Source organism: Triplophysa rosa, linkage group LG6 (assembly GCF_024868665.1).
Source record: "Triplophysa rosa linkage group LG6, Trosa_1v2, whole genome shotgun sequence".
Classification (NCBI taxonomy): Eukaryota; Metazoa; Chordata; class Actinopteri; order Cypriniformes; family Nemacheilidae; genus Triplophysa; species Triplophysa rosa.
The window spans coordinates 1,940,049-1,963,577 of NC_079895.1; the positions used below are offsets into that span (position 1 = coordinate 1,940,049).

General features: G+C 40.4%; 1 protein-coding gene across 1 annotated transcript in view; it reads left to right on the forward strand.

Annotated features, from left to right (window-relative positions):
- The first annotated feature begins 1,177 nt into the window (after positions 1 to 1,177).
- The window catches only part of csrnp3 (cysteine-serine-rich nuclear protein 3), a 44,479-nt gene continuing 22,127 nt past the window's right edge, over positions 1,178 to 23,529 (forward strand). Inside the window, exons 1-2 of the mRNA XM_057336299.1 lie at positions 1,178 to 1,372; positions 3,071 to 3,102. Coding sequence (XP_057192282.1) covers positions 1,370 to 1,372; positions 3,071 to 3,102 — 35 coding nt within the window. The 5' untranslated portion in view covers positions 1,178 to 1,369. The remainder of the gene's footprint in view (positions 1,373 to 3,070; positions 3,103 to 23,529) is intronic.

Genomic DNA, 23,529 nt, shown 5'->3' on the forward strand with positions numbered 1-23,529 from the left:
TTGTTTTTGAAAATATCTCTCAGCAAAGGCAGTTTGCAGTTCTGATTGTACCATGGAGGAGAGTTTTGCTTGATACCACTCACATTTTTCCAGAAAATCAGATAAGATTTAGTCAGACATATTAACCATCAATTTTCTTTTTTGTTCTTAAAACCAATCTGATGTATTAATTTACTGAATTCATGAGGGTACATTCTTAATACATGCAATCCAATGTGTTTTCGTCGCTGTACAGTTCCTACAATGTGCCACCAGATGTCCGTATTTCATAATCGATGGAAAATGTTCTCCGATAAAGTCATATCACTTCATAGAGGCTAATGTTTATTCAAGTTATTCAAAAGGTATATTGATAAACATACATTTTTTTCGCGGATCGCTATATAAATGCACTTAGAATAGTTAATAATTAAGAGAATAATAAAGTTAGAAAACGTTTTCCTCAGCCAAACTGATATTAGTTTTTGTATAGTTATTTTATTGTAAATGTATCTATAAATATAGTTTTATATCATTCAATGTGTACTGATTAATGATGTTATCCCACAAAAGTTAAATGAAACTCGTATCTTTAACTCCATAAAACCGTACTTTATAAAAAATAGGCTACATAATTGAATAATAATTAAAAAATATGTATCTTATTATTTTAGTGTAGGCCTATCACTCCATCCTCGTTAGGGATGTAATTGCATTTTTATCGTAATTTCATTGTGTTTTTAATTTTACAAAATAATGTCGCTGCAATACTTTCATAACACTCCTGCTACTATCAACATTATTAAACATTATAATTGCAGCAGCCTGGCGCTGTTCTGAACAATTAAACTGGCCTAAACCCACGAGAAATAAGCAGTATGGGAAAACCCTAAATTTCCTCAGAAGACACTAGTAATGCTCTCTAGTGGCCACCGGCTGTCTCGCGATCCCCGAAGACGACGCGCAGGAAACCGCCTCACGCCTGCTGCGAATCCTACTATGGTTAAAGGTTGTCTGAGCCAAGCCTTCGCCATCAGAAGGTACCAACGAAACGTCATCATCACCTATTTAATATTTAGAAACCGAACGCTCTCATTGGATGGCTGTTTGGTAGCGTCAGCGTGACTTAATACATATTCATTAGCCATGGCTTTGTCGTAGTAGGGTCTGTAATTTCTGTTCTTGCCTGCACCATTGTTTCTCCTGTCGGCTCCTGCCGCTTCATGTAATAGGTGTAGCTGCGGCAGTGACCGGTTTGGGCAAAAATCCTACATTTCGCTGTGATGCTAGCCGTAAAATCCGTGATGTCTTTATGATACGCGTACATTTGCGGTCTTTGATCTCGCGTATGTGTCTGATAAAAGCAGCTGGCGGAGATTGAACAGTATGAATGGTAAGTGCGTCTGTATGTTCTCTATTGTCAGTGTGAATGGACGCAATAACTGTGTGACGCGAACCGGCTCTTTTTCCCACGCTTTCATAAGGCGCTTTAAAGATGCGTTACATGTTTCTCGGGTTGTGCTGTAAGGATTTAAGATCGATTGATATGCTAAATGTCCAATATCCAATATGCCGAACCGATTTTTTATTATTCTTTTATTTCTGCCGTATGACATAACAAGTGAATAATCATTATGAAATAAAACATAATAAAAAAAGCGCACGAACGTTTTATTTATATTACAAATAATTAAAAATACTGTTGTTGTTGTTGTCCTTATTTGTATTATTTAGTCATTAGTCATTGTTTGCGACTTGCCATTGAACGCTGCACATTATATTTAGCCTATCTTACTCACATTATTAAATCTACGACTTTTTTAAATTATACATTTAATCTAAATAGTTAATATTTATTGTGGTCCGAGTTCTATTTACATGACTGTGTATTAACCATATTGTATTTTGCATAATGTTTTTCCTTATTCATAGATTTTGTTTCTTTAACTTATTCTAACGCTCTCCTTGTGGCATCCTTTGTATCCCAGTCTATGTGTGTGATCCTCTGTTTGCCCAAAAACAAATTACCCTCACAGAACGGCCATATTGCATTGTGTTTAAACAAAGTTATTTTGCAATTTAAATGGCTGCAATTTCAATTTTATCTTTGTTGCAGGGCAGGCTATGACTAACTGAGCAGCTTAAATGCTCTGTGTTTTTCTCGATTGTGTATGAATGAAGGTTACATAAGAAAACGAGTAATTTATGCAAACAATAGAATAAATAAATAAGCATCCCTTGTTTCCTGTTGAATGCCCAGAGGTGTTCACACTTGGGTGCTTTCTTTAGAGTCCAACCAAATTGCGCCATTTATCAGCAGACAAAATTTTAAATATTTAAATTCTTGTTCTGTCTTTTTTTAAAGAAGCTATAAATGCAGACATATGCAGTGTTTCATGCATTTCCAAGTATCATCCATTACTAAATGCACATGACAGAATTATTATTAGCTCATAGATTTAGCTTATGAATAAATGATAGTTCCAAATCTTTATTGTACCACTCTTCTCCACATATGGCTGCTTTGTGTAACATACATGTTAGAGAAGTCTGTGTATGCACTGTATCGATCTATGTATACATTTTTTTTATGTGTATATATGTTCATGCTTAATAATGATGTGCGTGACCCCTTTCACAACCCCGCTCTTCTGCCACTGAAAGCCACTAAACTAGAGCTCCAGAGAGGAGGCAGACTGCCATCGCATCTCTCTCTCTCTCTCTCTCTCTCTCTCTCTCGCTCTCTCTCTCTCTCTCTCTGAAAACGTGCAGCTGTGTCAGACAGAGCTCTGCTTCACTCTCTCTCTCTCTCTCTCTCTCTCTCTCTTTCTCTCTCCTCTGGGAATACTCTCTTCAGTAATGAGGCAGCATTGACGGAGGGCACACACCGGCCCACTCAACAGCCAATGCAGTAATGGTTGCTCTTACCCGTTATTAAAGGCAGAAAATAATAAGCAGAATGATGGTTAAAACATGCCATATTTAATCCATTTGTGCATATGTGTCAACGCCTTTTCTTAATCGTTTTTTACATAAAAGACAAGATTTTAAAACAGTTCTGGTTAATAAGTCTTTATTTGTTTCCCTGCAGACATTTAAAGCCGGTTCCATTGTGCATTCAAGGTAAGCAAATGGGTTTCCTTTTTTTGTTGTGTGGTTTGGGTTGGCTTGTCTATCTACTCATATTATCCAAATCGAAATAAAGTGCATTAGTTTATGTGTCTGGCAATTGAACCCATGATTGCATTCGCATTGCAAGCGCACTGTTATACCAATTGAGCTACAGGAACAAAAACATTTGCATTGCTCGTCGTTCATACAAATAGGATTCCAAAAGAAATTAAATGTACACATACGGTTAAACTGTTTTGTCGGATAGCTTCAACACAATCTCATGGCAACTTGTAATCATTTTATGAGGTGGCTTTCTTGCCAGTGACAGTTGGATTTAGGGGTGGGGCTTCCGCTTTGCGCTTTTCTACTAATCATACTTTTTTGTACGATTAATAAGAATTGTCCACGTCGTAAAATAGTTATGATTTGAGGTTGAGAGTGTGATGCTCATTAAAACATTGGTTTGATACTTGGATGATGCCTTTACTCACATTAGGAACTGATGACGAAACGTTGTTTTCATTTGAAGTAACATGCACAATAAGACCAAAAGAGATGCATTAAACAGGGCCAGCGTTGATGTCATGTTGATATTAAATGAAGGTTTTCTCTGACTGTCTGTACTAGAGGTCTCCGACAGAAGCGTTAGCCTTCTGTCACGCTTTGAAGACGCTGAATAAAAGAATGTCTGTTCATCCTTCCTTCGGTTCCTTCGGTAGCGAGAGATTGTAGCTGGCTTGTAGTCTGTGGGGACACACATGGCGTAACTGTATGACAGTTTAACTAATTAAAGACTGTAGCAGTGTGAGGTGGGGAATGTGGGACTGGTAGAAGATTGGCCCGCAGAGGCTGTGCTGTATTCAATATTAGAGAGAGAGAGAGAGAGAGATTTTGGTTTTTACAAAGCTGTTATTTTACAATTAAACTCACATAACAATTCAATAGGACGTGAAGATTAAGTTATTACATAATCTGCACATAGAGCATCCTTATAGCACCAAATATTCTCAATAGAGAACAAATCATCAATGCATTTATAGTAATAGAAATCAATCAGAATTCTTAACTGCACCAAGTTGAGAAACAAAGCAACAATGCTTTGTTCTACATTTTGCTCAATTTTCTTTTTTCTACTCAAATAAATAGCCACCTTTGCTTGACCCACTACAAAATTGAGCAGTTGACACACATTATTCTTTTTTAAAACATATAAACATCCTAAAATCTCTTGTGAGAATGCTTCATTCAAAATGAGAGAGAGAGAGAGAGAGAGAGAGAGAGAGAGAGAGAGAGAGAGAGCGACTGTTAGGCTTAATGTGCAGCTTGTTATGAACTTCCTTTGTTTTAACTCCAGCTTCTTGTGATCCAAGAGGTTATGTGTTCTTCCTCACTGCATCTGTTTATCCTTTCAAATAGTCTCCAATGGAAACATGATGCAATCACTCTAAACGATGATGTTTAAAGGACGCTGCAACATTTGCAGAATGGATTTCTAGTTTGATAGGAGGGGTCATTTAAATAACCAAATCTTCCACGCATGGCTACAACGCGCACAGATGGCCGTGCCAGAGCGCCGAATCTCTCCCATTAAAGATTCACGCCGTTTTTCTGATAACAGCTCCGTCTTTGCATGTGCACTTACACGTATGATGCCAAATCAGTTCATTCAAATGTGTGCACAGATATAAAGGTGTCCATCTAAGATCCGGGGAATCATCATGCTTTGGTGGGAAAATAAGAGCAGCGTCTGGTGGACAGACAGAAGCGTCAGTTTGATCGATGAGCGTGCTCTGCACTCTAACGCATGCAGCCTGCAGGAGAGAGAGAGCGAAGCTAAAGGAAGAGAGAGGTAGAAAGCGACGGCATAATCTGTTTCTGATATACAGAACAAATGCGGTGAAGAGAAACAAAGCCTCTTTCAGCCTGCCGGCTACAGAAATATTGTGCAAGTGAAGTGAGACATACAGGCCGTTTAGTGCATCCGCCGTCCCGGGCCGTGTTTTCATAGGCACGGGTCCGTGCTTACATTTTTGTGATATTGGTGAAATCTTTCAGATGTGTGGCGTATTGCTGCGTGTAATGCAAAGATAACATTACAAAGGTTAATAGGAAAACAGATCAAAGCTCAACAATAAGGGTTTTGTGTCTGCTTCATTATTACAAAAAGATATAATGCATCTCCGTTAGATATAATATCCTATACTTATTTTTCAAAGTATTACTGATTTAACTAGATTGTAGAATAGTATAGTAAATTTGGATGACCACCATTTAGAACAGTTCACCCAAAGATCTTTTATCATACTCACCCTCCTGTCATTTCAAACCTTTGTGACTGTCTTTCTTCTGCAGAACACAAAAGGTATTTGGAAGAAAGGTGATAGCCAAACAACACTGAACCCTTTTGACTTCCATTGTATGAAAACAAAACCACTGGGACATTTCTCAAAATATCTTCTTTTGTGTTCCACTGAAGAGAGAGTCATACGTTTTGAATGACTGAATTACAGTGTGGTATGTTATTGTTTTATGTAAATAACGCAATATATGACTAATCCATACAAGAGTCAAGTAATATAAAGTAGCCCTCTCTTGTCTCAATTCACTTAACAGTGTCATCAGATGAAGTGCTCTAAATTGACATGTTCATTCAGTCAGCAGAAGCGTTTTGTGTGTGACACAAGGACTCTTATAGATCAATTATAGACTCGCCTTTTTTAAAGCATCTCATCTCTGCTCTGTGCTCGGATGCAGTCTCTCTCATATTCTGAGATTCAGCCATGACCGGTTGCCATGACGCCTGTGTGAAACGTTCAGTCCTGTCTTGCCAATTACAGGCTGGGGAAAAAGCACATGGACTTTTTTTCAGAGAAAGATCGCACAATTACATGGCATAGAGCAAACAAACACACACTCACTCACTCAACCAGAGATGAATGAAATATGTTGCCTTGGCCCGCTGGTCTTCCATTTCCCATGCAGTGAATTTTTTGATGCCCTCTAACAGCGTGTTTGACTTCCGCATGATGTGACATGCAGATTATTGATTGAGTTTAATGTTGTTGCCTGTAGCAATAGGCCCTGTGCGTTTTACGATCAAATACCTCAGTGCTCACGCATCACTATTACTGTTGCTCTTTCTTAGAATAAAACATATAAACAAACTAGGGCTGCAACAACTAATCGATAATAATCGATAATGAAATTCATTGTCAACGAATTTCATTATCGATTAGTTGGTCTGTGACGTCACTTGACGTAACGCAGTTATAAATCAAGCGCGTCTTCTTCCCTTTTAAAATTACCATTTTAGATGTGTCTCTCCGTGCAGCGCAAGGTGCGCAGTTTTAAAGTCACACTTGTCTCTCCGTGCAGCACGAGGTGCGCAGTTTTAAAGTCACACTTGTCTCTTCGTGCAGCGCGAGGTGCGCAGTTTTAAAGTCACACTTGTCTCTCAGTGCTGCACGAGGTGCGCAGTTTTAAAGTCACACTTGTCTCTTCCGTGCAGCGCGAGGTGCGCAGTTTTAAAGTCACACTGTGTCTCTCCGTGCAGCGCGAGGTGCGCAGTTTTAAAGTCACACTGTGTCTCTCCGTGCAGCGCGAGGTGCGCAGTTTTAAAGTCACACGTGATCTCTCCGTGCATGCGCTTCCGGTGCGGCACAGTTTTTTCAAAGTCACACTTCGGTCATCTCTCTCGTGCAGCGCGAGGTGCGCAGTTTTAAAGTCAACTGTTTCCGTGCAGCATCTCTTCGAAGCTGCGCAGTTTTAAAGTACACGTGTCTCTCCGTGCAGCGCGAGGTGCGCAGTTTTAAAGTCACACTGTGTCTCTCCGTGCAGCGCGAGGTGCGCAGTTTTAAAGTCACACTGTCTCTCCGTGCAGCGCGCAGGTGCGCAGTTTTAAAGTCACACTGTCTCTCCGTGCAGCGCGAGGTGCGCAGTTTTAAAGTCACACTGTCTCTCGTGCAGGCGAGGTGCGCAGTTTTAAAGTCACACGTGTGTCTCTCGTGCAGCGCGAGGTGCGCAGTTTTAAAGTCACACTGTGTCTCTCCGTGCAGCCGAGGTGCGCAGTTTTAAAGTCACACTTGTCTCTCAGTGCATGCGACGAGTGCGCAGTTTTAAAGTCACACTTGTCTCTCCGGTGCGCCGAGCTGCGCAGTTTTTAAAGTTACATTTGTCTCTCGTGCAGCCGAGGTATGCCGCAGTTTTAAAAGTACAACTTTGTCTCTCCAGTGCGCGCGACGGTGCGCAGTTTTAAAAGTCACACTTGTCTCTCCAGTGCTGCGCGAGGTGCGCAGTTTTAAAGTCACACTTGTCTCTCCAGTGCTGCACGAGATGCGCAGTTTTAAAGTCACACTTGTCTCTCAGTGCAGCACGAGGATGCGCAGTTTTAAAGTCACACTTGTCTCTCAGTGCAGCGCGAGATGCGCAGTTTTAAAGTCACACTTGTCTCTCCGTGCTGCCGAGGTGCGCAGTTTTAAAGTCACACTGTCTCTCAGTGCAGCAGCGATTAAGTTCACGGTCTCTCGTCGATGCAGGTTTTAAAGCTACCACACGTTGTCTCTCAGTGCGCGACGAGGTGCGCAGTTTTAAAGTCACACTGTCTCTCCGTGCAGCGCAGAGATGCGCAGTTTTAAAGTCACACTTTGTCTCTCCTGCAGCACGAGGGCGCAGGTTTTAAAGTTCACACGTGTCTCTCAGTGCAGCGTCGAGGTGCGCAGTTTTAAAGTCACACGTTGTCTCTCGTGCAGCGCGAGGATGCGCAGTTTTAAAGTCACACTTGTCTCTCCGTGCATGCCGAGGTGCGCAGTTTTAAAGTCACACTTGTCTCTCGTGCATGCGACGAGTGCGCAGTTTTAAAAGTCACACTTGTCTCTCCGTGCAGCACGAGTGCGCAGTTTTAAAGTCACACTTGTCTCTCCGTGCAGCGCGAGGTGCGCAGTTTTAAAGTCACACTTGTCTCTCCGTGCAGCGCGAGGTGCGCAGTTTTAAAGTCACACTTGTCTCTCCGTGCTGCGCGAGGTGCGCAGTTTTAAAGTCACACTTGTCTCTCCGTGCAGCGCGAGGTGCGCAGTTTTAAAGTCACACTTGTCTCTCCGTGCAGCGCGAGGTGCGCAGTTTTAAAGTCACACTTGTCTCTCCGTGCAGCGCGAGGTGCGCAGTTTTAAAGTCACACTTGTCTCTCCGTGCAGCGCGAGGTGCGCAGTTTTAAAGTCACACTTGTCTCTTCGTGCAGCGCGAGGTGCGCAGTTTTAAAGTCACACTTGTCTCTCCGTGCTGCCGAGGTGCGCAGTTTTAAAGTCACACGTGTGTCTCTCCGTGCGCACGAGGATGCGCAGTTTTTAAAGTCACATCTTGTCTCCGTGCTGCACGAGGTGCGCAGTTTGTAAAGTCACACTTGTCTCTCCGTGCTGCACGAGCGATGCGCAGTTTTAAAGTCACCACTTGTCTCTCCGGTGCTGCACGAGTGCGCAGTTTTAAAGTCACAACTTGTCTCTCGTGCTGCACGGAGATGCGCAGTTTTAAAGTCACACTTGTCTCTCCGTGACTGCACGAGTGTGTGCGCAGTTTTAAAGTCACACTTTGTCTCTCAGTTTGCTGCACGAGAGTGCGCAGTTTTTAAAGTCACACTGTCTCTCAGTTGCTGCACGAGATGCGCTAGTTTTAAAGTCACACTTGTCTCTCAGTTGCATGCCAGAGGTGCGCAGTTTTAAAGTCACACTTTGCTCTCACGTGCAGCCGAGGTGCGCAGTTTAAAAGTCAACGTGTCTCTCCGTGCAGCGCGAGGTGCGCAGTTTTAAAGTCACACTTGTCTCTCCGTGCAGCGCGAGGTGCGCAGTTTTAAAGTCACACTGTCTCTCAGTGCAGCGCGAGGTGCGCAGTTTTAAAGTCACACTGTGTCTCTCGTGCAGCGCAAGGTGCGCAGTTTTAAAGTCACACGTGTCTCTCCAGTGCAGCGCGAGGTACGCAGTTTTAAAGTCACACTGTGTCTCTCCGTGTCAGCGCGAGGTGCGACAGTTTTAAAGTCACACTGTGTCTCTCCGTGCTTCACTCAACTCACACTCAACTTTATCTTTGATATAGCAGCAGTTTTACAATTTTTCATTGTTACAAAGCAGGCTACATGGAAGGCTATCAGATTACACCAGTTGTAGATCACGAAGATTCGAACACTACAACCTATCCACATCTTCGACACAAACAACCACACCACACCTATACAAGAGGACAAGCTTAGGTACCTACTCCGGATTAGCACTGACAACACAAACAACCCACCAAGTACGTTACAAGTAAGTTGAGTTCAACACACACTGTAGAGACAGACATAACAATGATGGACAGGTCCAATTACTGACACGCAGTAGTAAACCAAAGTGCTCTATACCACGTAGCATCAGGGTAAAGCGGTTGTAGTGACAATAGCCAAGTGCAGAAAAGTTGTATTTCACTATCTAGCTGCCTTATGATCCATGTCAAATAGTTTCAAATGTATCATATACCCTTTACAAGCTAGTAACACACTTATTCGATCAGACTTTCCTGCAACACAATCATCCCACTCCACACTGTACTGGTATAATCTACCTCACCCAAGCGCCGATTCGACATTACAGACATACACACCACCACACAGCTCCACTAGCGTCTTCACCGTTCAACTAATTTAGTAACTTCAAACTTTATACCACTTCCATCTATACTTGTTATGCTACTTTTACAAAATGCCATCAACCCGCTCGCACCCTATCTCCTCTACACATCATCTGGTTCTCCTTATTCGATCACAATAACTGTTTTTAGCGCGCTTTTTTCTTACTGCGTCTTAGGCCGTGTTGTGTGGTTGGGCTGTGTCAGGGGTCTGCATGTTCGCGATAGAAGTGGGGTTTATTGTGTTTTCGTTCGCTGCTTTGCTTTTTGTAGATGAATTGCTGTCATGGTTGTCTCAATATAGTTTGTGTCATGATTTGTAGTTGCGTTGTTGGGTATATGCAATATTAATTAAGTAAAACTTTAAGATTCTAAAGCAGCCCCCCCGGTCAGGCAGATAGTGCAAAAACAGTATGCAAACGGTGGCGAGGAACCCAAAACTCTAATCGAGAAAAAAAACCTCAGGAGAACCCAGGCCCAACCAGGGGATTCCAGTTCCCCTCTGGCAAAAGCTGCTGCCTCTGCACAAGCTCCAGAGAACTTGCACAACAAGGCTAAATAAAATAAATAAACTTATAATAAGTAAATTATAGTTTAAGATTATCATTAATAATCTAATAGCATTTGAAGATTTTGTGGTGAAGACAGTGTCAAGAGTGACCGCGTCCTTCTTTATCCAGCTCTATCATCTCAGCTCTTGTCAGGTCCCCACTTCCCATTCTCCCTCTACCATCAGGTCAGGCCATGAACTGCATCCTGCTCGCTGTGGTAACCTTGGAACAATGAGACAAGACTGGCTGAGAGTAGAGTACTGTTCTGTACTCTTTGATGCAACAAGTACATCAGTTGTGTTTTTGGTTCCGGTTGATCTAACTAATGCAGCCTAAACCCTCTGAAGATTTATATTATGGAAGAGTAGTGTATGCAAGATTAAAAAGATGCGTCTTTAGTCTAGATTTAAACTGACAGAGTGTGTCTGCCTCCCGGACAGTGCAGGGAAGACTATTCCAAAGTTTAGGCGCTAGATAGGAAAAGGTATCTACCACCTGCACTTGATTCGTGCAGCACTGCGAGCCGCACTCGTGACTGCGCGAGGTGCGCAGTTTTAAAGTCACACGTGTCTCTCCAGTGCAGCGCGAGGTGCGCAGTTTTAAAGTCACACGTGTCTCTCAGTGCAGCGCGAGGTGCGCAGTTTTAAAGTCACACGTGTCTCTCGTGCAGGCGCGAGGTGCGCAGTTTTAAAGTCACACGTGTCTCTCAGTGCAGCGCGAGGTGCGCAGTTTTAAAGTCACACGTGTCTCTCAGTGCTGCGCGAGGTGCCAGTTTTAAAGTCAGACGTGTCTCTCAGTGCGCGCGAGGTGCGCAGTTTTAAAGTCAACGTGTCTCTCAGTGCAGCGCGAGGTGCGCAGTTTTAAAGTCAGACGTGTCTCTCCGTGCTGCACGAGGTGCGCAGTTTTAAAGTCACACGTGTCTCTCAGTGCAGCGCGAGGTGCGCAGTTTGAAAGTCACACGTGTCTCTCCGTGCTGCGCGAGGTGCACAGTTTTAAAGTCAGACGTGTCTCTCAGTGCTGCGCGAGGTGCGCAGTTTTAAAGTCAGACGTGTATCTCCGTGGATGCGTCTCTTCGTGCGGCACAAGTTGCGCAGTTTTAAAGTCAGACGTGTTTTGCATGCATCTCTTCAAGCTGCGCAGTTTTAAAGTTTAAAAGGGAGAGGTGTTTAAATGACAAAATTAAAGATTATATTAGTAAAACCCAATTTGTGGCATTTGCACTTTGCAAAGTACATATTAGGCTAAATACCCTGATTTGGTGGTTTATTTAGTTCAGAGGTGGGTAACGAAGTACATTTACTTGAGTACTGTACTTAAGTACACTTTTTCAGTATTTGTACTTAAGTATTACTTTTTCTGTTTACTTTTTACTGTACTTCACTACATTTGAATGACAAATATCTCACTTTTCAATGCACAAAAAATGATTTCCTTGGCCGACCCTCCCCTCGCTCCCACGTTTGGGAGAGACTATTGTCAGTTGCTTCTAATATGACACACCTGAATCAACTCACCAGGTGTGTTATTTATGGAGACATTCACAACATTTTGGGAGAAGGCTAATGAGTTCAGTTGTGTATACTTTTCCCATATCTGATTTACTTATCATAAGCAAAAGATGTAATTACATTTATATCTGATTAATCGAAAAAATAATCGTCCAACTAATCGATTATCAAAATAATCGTTAGTTGCAGCCCTAAAACAAACCCTTAACCGTAGGTATTAAACTTTGCAATGTGTTTTTTTCCATGAATAATGCATGCAAGCGGGTGTGTTATTTTTCAAAGCAATTGGATAAGTAAATGGGTAAAAAAGTCACATATTAAATGACATTCCAAAATCTAACAAACACTCAGACCCGCATAGCAACACCCTACCAACCACTTAAAACACGTTAGAACCACATAGCAACACTCGGACAACCACTCAAAACACATCAGAACCACACAACACCTTAATGACCACTCAAAACTCATCAGAACCACATAGCAACACCTTAATGACTACTCAAAATACATCAGAACCACATAGCAACACCTTATTGACCACTCAAAACTCATCAAAACCACATAGTAACACCTTAACGACCGCTCAGAACACATTAGAACCACATAGCAACAGTCTAGCAACCACTTAGAACACATCAGAACCACACAGCACACCTAAACGACCACTTAAAACACATAAGAACCACATAGCAACACTAACAACCACTTAGAACACACCAGAACCACATAGCAACACTCTGACAACCATGCAAAACACATCAGAACCACATAGCAACACACTAACAACCACTTAGAACACAGCAGAACCACACAGCAACACCTTAACGACCACTCAAAACTCATCAGAACCACATAGCAACATCTTAATGACTACTCAAAATACATCAGAACCACATAGCAACAGTCTAGCAACCACTTAGAACACACCAGAACCACACAGCAACACTCTAACAACCACTTAGAACACACCAGAACCACATAGCAACACTCTGACAACCACTTAGAACACACCAGAACCACATAGCAACACTCTAACAACCACTTAGAACACAGCAGAACCACACAGCAACACCTTAACGACCACTCAAAACTCATCAGAACCACATAGCAACATGTAAACGACCACTCAAAACACATCAGAACCACACAGCAATGCCTTAACGACATTCAAAACACATCAGAACCACATAGCAACACTCAAACAACAAATTAGAAACCATCAGAACCACATAGCAACACCCAATCAACCACTTAGAACACACCAGAACCATATAGCAACACAATAAGAACCACTCAGTCAGAACACATCAGAACCACAAAGCAACACAAACAACCACTAAGAACAGCATAGCAACACCCTACAACCACTAGAGCACACCAGAACCATAGATCAACACCTTAATAACCATTTAAAACACATCAGACCCACATAGCAACACCTTAGCAACCACTCAAAACACATTAGAACCACATAGCAACACCTTAGCAACCACTCAAAACACATTAGAACAGGACAGCAACATCCTGACAACAGCCCAGTATGCAATAGAGTCAGAGAGCACTGCTCAAAAAACTGTTGTTTTCATCACAATGGGGCTGTGTGAGAACAGATGTTTTTATAAACAGGACGCAGGAAGGTCTCATTACATCTCGATCTGTCGCCAGTTAATTACTGCTCTCTAAACAACGCCAGTGAAATTCAATAGCACCACATTATCATTAAAGGTGTGACAGTTTATCTTGAAGTTTGGAAGCGGCTGTCACAACACACGCAGGGTTTTGTTTTGAAGTATAAAAGAGATGAGTTATAAATCAAGGGCTTCTTTCAAAGCATACCAGCATCTAAAAGCCTTCGCATTCCCATCGCTTAAACAATGTGTTCAATTTTAGACAAAGGTTAATATGTTTACAATTAAAAATATACATTATACAGAATCCCAGATCACCTCGCTTATATTGTTACTTAGTTCCTCCTGTACACCACAGACACAGAGTGTGCGGCTCATCCGTCCTACAGTATTTGTCAAATTAAATCACTGCGGTTTAATCATCACACTAACTTGTGTTCAATTTTATTTCAAGTTAATTGTGATTCTGTAGTGATCAGAACATGGAATTGCTTCTGTGTGTCTTTGACATTTTATACCAATGCCATCCATCACAAGGGAGGAATGTGAAGGAAGAGAAGGGTCAGATTGATCCAGATGAAACACCAAATGCTTTGAAGTTTATGACATAATCATTAATGATATTTTCAAAGGCATCATATTTTTGTATCAGTGCATTGACGTGTTTTAAATGACACACTGGATGGATATCGAGTGTTTTCTGTTTTCCATTTTTGGTTCCTGTAACAAAAAAAGAAAAAGGAGATATCTGCTTTTGCTATGACTTGACTTTAATTATTATTCATCTATGCATTCTAATGCATTTATTATTGCATATTTTAAATTGTGTTTAAATTGTGTATTTCTAAATAGCCCAATGAGTAATTCTTTACCAAATTAAAGTTTTTTTTTATTTCTTGTGTGCCAGATAAAAATTTACCAGAAAAACAGACCTGTGACTGAATTCTGTCATTTCCATCGTTCATTGCATCTTGTAGGCATCATACAACGAATCCGTTGGAATAAATTATTGTTGATTAAAAAAGCTTTTAAAATAACTTTCATTGGAACAGACACATTGTACAGTCATTCGTTTTGTTGCTCATAGTTCTCAGCCAAATTTTTATAATTATTCTCCTCATCTCCTTTCAAGCATCTTCTCTCTGCACCCCCCAGCCTGCATCAATTTCCATGGAAACCGTTTTTTAATATGGTACATCATGGTGAGACAGTTGCCGTATGGTAATATTTGTGCTTGCGACAGCCAAGCTGCAACCGTCCATCACATACGAATGACTAAGATGCTAATTGGTGCTGTGCGCCAGAGCCGGACTGATGTGTCTGCGATGTTGAAACTGGCAGATCATTTGTTACAAATCATAATTAGCCAACAGTTGTTAGTAAAGTAAATATAAATGTCACGGCATCACAGTTTGTGGTTTGCTGACGTTGTGGATTGATGCAGATGGGTGTGCGGCTGTGAACGTCAGTGTTGGGTTGAATTAGGACACATCAGAGCATTCTGTGAGATTTATTTTATTTTTCAGCAGACGTTTGCTGATGGAATTGACTATGATCTCCTGCATTTGTGATGATCAAATATGGACTAATTCACCCAAAATAATATATATATTTCCATAATGTCATTCAGAACCTGTATATGACTTTTTCTTCAGTGGAACACAAAAGAAGATATTTTAAAAATGTGGTGTTGTTCACACAATGAAAGTCAATGGGGTTCAATGTTGTTTAATTATCAGCGTTCTTCAAAATATCTTCTTTTGTACTCTGCAGATGAAAGAAAGTCATACCGGTTTGAAAATACCTAAAGACGAGTAAAGTCCCTTTAACTTTATAAGTTGTCAAATCAGTTTCTACACTACACTTTGTGTTTGCATCATCAGCATCAAATGCCATCATGAGTACCAGCAGATGCTACTGAAGTTTTTGTCCCTTTGGATGTACCGCCCAAAACCACACTTGCATTTGTCACCCGTGGATGCAAATAATGCGAGGCGCTCAGACAATCAATTCAGAGGCAAGCAACTTTGCGAAACGCATTTATGTGCCCGGAAGTAGGGCTGTCACGATTATGAAATTTGACTGAAGATTAATTGTCTAGTAAATCATTGCGATTATGACGATTAATTGTCTGTTTTTGGGCTTTGATGATTAATTGTCTGTTTTTGAGCTTTGACGTTTAATTCTCATACATTTTTGATTCAGCGATTGAAACGACAATATTGTTCTGAATACAAGACTATGTTTCTTTCTTGGAAATCCATCAGAAAAAATTGGGTCATCATACTTAAGGTTTAGGCTTTTACCTGTCAATAATACAACCGCCAAATACTTGTAAATTAAGTAAATTGATCAGGGATGAATTGAAGCCTCCATTAAAATGCTATCAGTCATAGAAAAGCTTCTAGTCAGTTTTTTCTCTCACTTGCAAGACTACAATAAAAGTTTACTTCTATGTTAATGAGATTTTGGTAGACTGGTTTTCACACTGAAATAATATTAAATTGTACAGCAGGTTGTTTTTATGGTATATGCTTTAGTTTTTTTTTAAGTGATTGTGTTGTGGTGGTACATTTTACAAGTATTACCATGCTTTAGTTACAATATATACACTAAAATATGCAATATGCAAAAACATCGCAAAAATCGCGATGAGACGATTATTTAATAATCCTGACAGCCCTACCCGGAAGCATGCAAAGATATACAGTACATCATTGTTGCGGTTCACAAAGGCAAATTTCAACGGAGTGCTTTTAAAACAATCGCTAACATGAATTAAACAACATGTGGTTCAGAAAGCGCACTCACACCAACCAAACAAATCAAACCATGATAAACTGACGATACAACACAAATAAAATTGCCACATTTTTGTTCCCAAAAGTATGTAGAAAACATTGCCACAAGGAAAAATAGTGGATTACATAAATAACAGAATATGCGTTATATTTAGGCATTTGAGCAGATTTGAGCTTTAATCTCAAACTCATGACTTTTGCGCTTCAACACATGCTCCACCAACTGAGCTACAGGAACACTGAGTTCAAAACAAAAGCCACAATTCACACGTCGTACTTTCTGAACTCGGGGTCCTCAGGTGAGCTAATGGCTTGAAATGATTCTGCACTGTAAAAAATGATTTGTTGTTTTTTGTTTCAACTTAAAAAAATAAGTTACCTGGTTGCCTTAAAATTTTAAGTTAGTTCAACTTAAAAATATTAGTCAACACAACGAGTTTGCAACAAATTCATTAAGTGAACTAATATGTTTAAGTTGAACTAACTTAAAATTTTAAGGCAACCAGGTAACTTATCTTTTTAAGTTGAAACAACAAAAAACAATAAATCATTTTTTACAGTGTGATGTTTGACAGAATCAGGTTGCAGACACACAGACGTCATCAAACGCTCATCAGTCTCAACTGTACATCTCTATTCACACAAAGGGCACCACGGCAACGCAGCATCTTCCTAATATTTCAGATAAGAGCCTCCGCCGTTACGCTTCTAATTAATATTGAGGAGAATTCTCCTGAGGAAATTTGCCTTTGAACGCTCTTATTCCTGTAAACAATGAAGCAGTGTGAGTGATTATCAGCTGTCTGGTTGCCTCGTTGGGTTCTCTGCCGTGAATGACGGTTTAGTCATATTTTGGTGACACACACTTGCTGTCTCAACCCACGAGCGCGCACACAGACACTCGTCTAAATTTAGACCCCACGCACTCGTGTCTGTGAGGGAGCTGAGGGTACATGACAGTCACGCAATAGTAATTGTGTGCCAGCTGCTTTTACATACGTGATAAGACTTGTGCAAAGAGAGATTATATTATCAAAGGGTTGAAGGTGAATTTTCATGCGTGCAAACTCTCAACAGCAAATGTGACAGAGCAGTCTATAAAATGTATATCATTCAAAAGTTTAAGGTCACTTTCTTAATATTTTTCCACATTTTAGATAAAGGGATAGTTTGTCTAAAAATTTAAATTCTGTCATCATTTATTCCCTCCCAAGTGGTTGTAAACCTATGTGACTCTTTCTGCTGTGGAACAAAAAAGATGCTGTTTTATGTTCATAAAAAGAAGACTAATGCACGCACATCAACCTCAAGTGGGTGCTCGACCAAAAAAACGAATAAAGAAGTCTTGTTTTGTGTTCATTCAATGAAAGTCAATGGGGTTCAGTGTTGTTTGGTTGTCAACATTCTTCAAAATATCTTCTTTTGTGTTCTGCAGAAGAAAGAAACTCATGCAGGTTTGAAATGACATGAGGGGAATTAATGATAGAGGAATTTTATTTGGGGGGAAATATGACTTTAAGTTACACTTAAAGGCACAGTTCACCCAAAAATTACATTTCTGTCATGAATTACTCACTCTCTAGTTGTTTTAATCCTGTATACATTTCTTTTTTTGGTTGAACACAGAGACATTTTTTGAACGAATGCTTCTAACCAAACAGTTCTTGGACCCATTGACTACCATAGTAGGAAAAATGACTATGGTAGTCAAAAGTGTCCCAGAACTGCTTGCTTTTTTACATTCTTCGAAATATCTTCTTTTGTGTTCAACAGAACAAAGAAAATTATAAAGAAATGTTTCCTACTATGGTAGTCAATAGAGTCCAAGAACTGTTTGGTTATAAGCATTCTTCCAAATATATTTCTGTCTTCACCAGACCAAAGAATTTATACAGATTTGGAACAACTCGAAGGTGGGTAAATGATGACAATTTTTTTATTTTGGGTGAACTATCCCTTTAAGTTAAGTTACATTTCCAAACCATTAAAGGTGCAGTGAACTGGCAGTGTTTATTGTTTTATACTATTGTCTGATGTCTACTTATGACGTCCGCGTGGTTTTTACATTCGAAAACATCAAAATCAATAAGTGATAGGCTACTTTCTACACGGGTTTTGAGGCCGGCTGGAGAAACGCTCGGTTTTTAAGAGCGGGCCGCATAGAAGACTTGGGAGTAAACGCCCACTGCTATGATTGGATAGCAGCTTGCGTAGTTGACTTAGTTGGAGCCTTCTGTGAATTTGGTTAGACACGTAACGTTACGCAACTTGATTTTACTCAAATTTACGGACTTATTTCCCGGATGTGATGGCAAGGCTTTGCGTATAGTTTGTATAGCCTATAGTTGTATGGTGTTTAGTGATATATGACCGTACATGTCAGCATTTAAGACCCGCGAACCGGACAGAAGATCACCGCGATCGCGGGTCTCAAATGTTATAGTTTTCATGATAAATAAACAAACGGTAGACTCCCGGCCAAAATTACCCAGTACCAGAAATAATATCAAAACAGCCTCCATTATTCGCAAACGGTGGATAAAACCTTGAAAAATGATATATGAGCCCGCCCAATCACAGAGATGCCTATTACAATTATTACAAATGACTAGAGGTCCCCAGGTAATACTATCAGGGCATATCAAGCGATCTCTAACAAAGCAATAGTGACGCATGGTACAAATATGTTTTACTCACATAAGATTGCTGCGCCATTCCTATCGGATCCAATATTGACGGCACAGCACTGCTTTTTAATTTTAGTCTCTCCGCAAAGACTTGTTCAAGGAATCCGCGTTGAAATGAAGCGAACAAACGCTCAATGTTTTCCCCACGTGAGCTGAAACGTCTTTAAAAATGAACTTCAACCACGCATTCCTACTGTCGGAATCCGAAGGAAGGTTATGCAGCGACTGTGTTCTTCCACAACCAGGCACTGCACAATATTTTGCGATCTTTAACGGCATGATGCTTACACTCGCTCTATCTGGTTCCGTGCAGCTTTGTGTTCAGTACTGTCATGCGCGAACCAGTGGGCGGAGCTCTAGAAGTAAGCGTTGATATTCTTCTGTGGAGGCGGTGTTCAAGATGCATTCCAGGACCTGCCGTTCGCTGGGCCTCGTGTCAATAACAGTTGTTATTTCAGTAACAAGGGCGTTTTCAGGTCTGACACTTACAGGATGTTAGCTTGAATACGATTCCCTCTTATATAACAAAAGCTCGGGTTAAAATTGTGGTCCTAGTTCACTGCACCTTTAAAGGGAAACCTACCAAATTCCATTTAACGTTTCAGTGTGTCATGAATAATACGTTTCCTTCTGTACCGTAAACATAAACAAGGTTCTCTTCATGGATCATCTATCAGACATCACGCGTGAGTGTTTTACACCTTACAACACTCGAAGATCTCTTGGAGAAAGTCAAGGGGCAATCTTCCGGTCTCTCGTGAAACCAACACGGAAGTGACTAAAACTGCAATTCATCGACTGGCCGCTAGAGGATGGCTCCAAAACAGAGCAGAATCTCATTGAGCCCCGTGTTAAAATGGACAAAAAACATGTTTACAGCATGGTACAAAAAATTAATTTGGTCTATATAGGTAATTTTGCCCTTCGTGATCGTGACAACTGTGAGGGGGGTGAATTTTGTATAACTCATCCGTTTAGATTATATTGAGCCTTAAAACTCTGCATAATTAAGGGCGTGTAAACCGCTGTAAACGTTTAAATGTCAACCGCCAATACAATACGTCGAGCTTGGCGGGCGTGGTTTGTTTCAGCAACCAGGCACGTTAGCTCCACCCACGTCCTGCCTCTTTGCCCACTTTCGATTATCCGGGAGTGAAGGGCTTTGAAGGGCTCTCACTAAATGTTTGGAGTTTCGAGTCAGATCCGTGGGCGTGGCTTGTTGGTTTTGACTAAATCCTTGGGTGTTTCAAGTCTTACGAAACCATTACCCTAACCCTAACATTACTCTAACCATCTAAACTACCTATGATTGTTAAAATCGCCAAAAAAAACACTGTTGCGTGATGACGTCAGACTCGAAACACCAAGGATTTGGTGAGAACCGGGAGGTGAAGCGCGATGCCAAGATGGCGACGACCGGCTCCTCCTACTTTAGGCATCACTTTTACTCTTCACAAACCTACGGGTGACGTCACGGACACTACGTCCATATTTTATACAGTCTATGGAGAAAGTGCATGGATAATTGGAAACCGTGCGTGTGTGTGTGTTCGATCTCTCGCGGATCCCCCGACACCCTCAGCCTCCCAGCGTTTGTTTTAAAGATGAAAGCCTCCTGCTCCGCATCCACGGCTGTCAGAGAGCTCAGCTTCCTCCAACTTTTTCCGGTGGCATGGGAGAAATACAGACATAAATAAAATATAGTCGAATGAATAATTCAGGTGTGCATTGTGATTGACATGAGGGCGAAAGTACCTGATTATGCCACAGAGTGATGTGAGAGGAATGAGATCTGGAGCCGAGCAGATCTGTTTAAACTCTCTCACCGCACCGCCGTAATATCAAATTCTCCATTTTCATCACGCAGAAATTGCGCTCGTTGAATTCAGAGCGTCTTGACTGTGTTAGACTGCGTGTTATGAAACGGGTAGTTTGGAATTCCGAGTGATTGGATGAGCCGCTGTTAAATTACACATAAATGGCCACCTGTGTGCCGTACGATCTGTATTAATATTTCCGTGTTGTTTATCTGTAAATAAGCAACAGTTAAGGTGCCGTCACATCATTCTCCATGATACGCACACTCTTATTCCTCTGCATGTAAATTAGGACGAATGGAAACGTTGCAACTTTAAAGAAACTGAATTTCACCTCCGGCTGTGAACCCAATGAACTTGAATCGTAGACTGAGGATCTACTGTAAACCTCATAGACTGACAACACTTTTCGCATTATGAAAGCCCAGTCTGGGGGTTTTTAAAGCCTATTTACACAAACAACAATATCCATATTAGCGTTCACACTAACATCTCACACGCTGCGGTTTTGCGTTTTAAATAAATGTGTGATGCGTGATCCATTTAAAGGTCCAGTTAATGAAATTTAGCTCACTCCACCCCTCCCTTTCGAAGCACTCTGGTGGCTGACACTGGACAAAGATGTCGTCACGTTTTCGCTTCTTTGCCAAAGGAGATAACGTATTTATGAAACACGTTCTGTAGAGCAGTTTGTCCGTTTTGGCCTACTGTAGAAACAACATGGCGAATTCCATGCAACGGGACCCGCGGTGTACTGTATGTAGATAGAAATAGCTCATTTAAGGTAATAGAAACATTTTTATACACCTCTGAAGACATAGTTATGTATATTATATTGCATTTCTGTCAATAGATCCTCCAAAATATCACACACTGGATCTTTAAATTCAGATGGATTTTTTCATTCATTTGCTGGAAAAAAATATCCTGAAAGTATCAATATCATTCATCTGTATTGTTATTGTTACACTATAGCAAGGTTATTTTAGTTTACTAAAATTTAAACTTTGAAAACGTCTCCTAAAAATTATGGGGAAAACTTAACTAAAGGAAAAATTGAAATAAGTTTAAAGCACTAAAAGTATAATAGTAAACAAAAAACTAAAATATAAATGAATTAATATTAAATAGCAACATAAAAAAGCAAATAAATTATCATAAGAAAAAAGCATATACCAAAATTGCTAAAACTTTAACTAAAGTTAACATATAAACTAAAGATTTAAAAATAAAAGCTAATTTAATATATTAATAAAACTAATTAAAACTAAAATCAAAACTAACTCTGCACTATAGTTGTGGTGTGGACTTTACTAATTTACTTAAATTTAGACAAATCTTTAAAACTTTATATATTTATCTCAGTGTGCAGAGAGCTATATTACTTTGTAGAATAATAATCTCCCTCTCTTTTATTTACACTGTAAACACATTCCATATTATTTTAATATGTTTTCCAGAAAATAAACTCCAGAAAAAGATGTTAATATAACAGATTAGATTGCTTGCTATAAATTCTCATGAGGCAGATAAATTAACATCTGCACATTTTTACACATTCTGTATGCAAGATGTTTCATGTGAAAATATCTATTCCCTCCTAAACACAACCTGTGAAAGCAAACAGCAAATCATGATTCATGGCTGTGACCTCAACTAATGGTTATAAGCTAAAGAAGCCTCCCGCCACCTAAACGTCCTGTTTTAACAGGAAATACATCACATACACAAGAAATCATACTTGTTAAACCATTTTATGCCTCTTTATACTTCTTGAAAGCATCACGATGTGTACGGGACATGCGCTGTTGATTGAGATTGAGAGATCAAGGTCTTCCGTCATAGAAAGCAGAGCTTAAAGCACGCATTCAAGCACAGGTCCTGGATCAGATTTTATATGCGACAGAGTGTGGTTCACAGTTTCAGATAGATGAACAGTGTGTTTTTTCTGCCGTTGTTCTGGGGCGGATCAGGCGATCAATGCGAGCTGCAGCAGTCTGCTCCGTGTGTTGAGTACTGAACAGCAGCCAGATATGTCTTCTTTCATGTGTGTGTGTGTGTGTGTGTGTGTGCGCGTGCGTGCGTGCGTGCGTGTGTGTATGTGTGTGTGTGTGTGCGCACGCACGTGTGTGTGTTGATGTCTAATGCCTTAGGCAACAGCAAGTTAACAAATGTACAGAGCACGACTGAATCCTCATTTCCATAAAGCAGTCAGTGTAGCGGAGCATCCATTTAAATGGGCTCCTTTCTTTCTAATTGTGCTTTTTCAAGTCCTCCACACACAGACTCTCTGACATGTGTCGTCTGAAAATCACTGTCTATCTATGTTGTATTTACAGTTTATTCAATAATCTATATGTTAAATGAGATCTGCTCTTCACAACGCAATATGAAAGGTTTATTATCTATTCTCATTGGAATATAGTGGGTCTCTCTATCATTGATTGGGAGACGGAAATTCTTTAGATTTTGTACTACGAGTTACTGTCTCGTAATATTGAGAGGAAAGCTGTAATAATGCAAACTTTCTTTTAATAATGACTTGGTATCATTCAAACATTCTCATTATTACTTGACCAACACGTATAGACATAATATTACTATATAATAGTCAAGACAAAGTTTGTGCCGCACACAGTATACAGTAGTAAATGCATGTGCAAATCATTTGTACTATACATTATATTTCATCTAAATATGCTTTCTTTCTTTCTTGTGCTGTGATGCATTTCCTATTGACAGAACTATTGTATCTTTTTTAATACAGGCTTTTGTTACCTCATAGCTATGAAC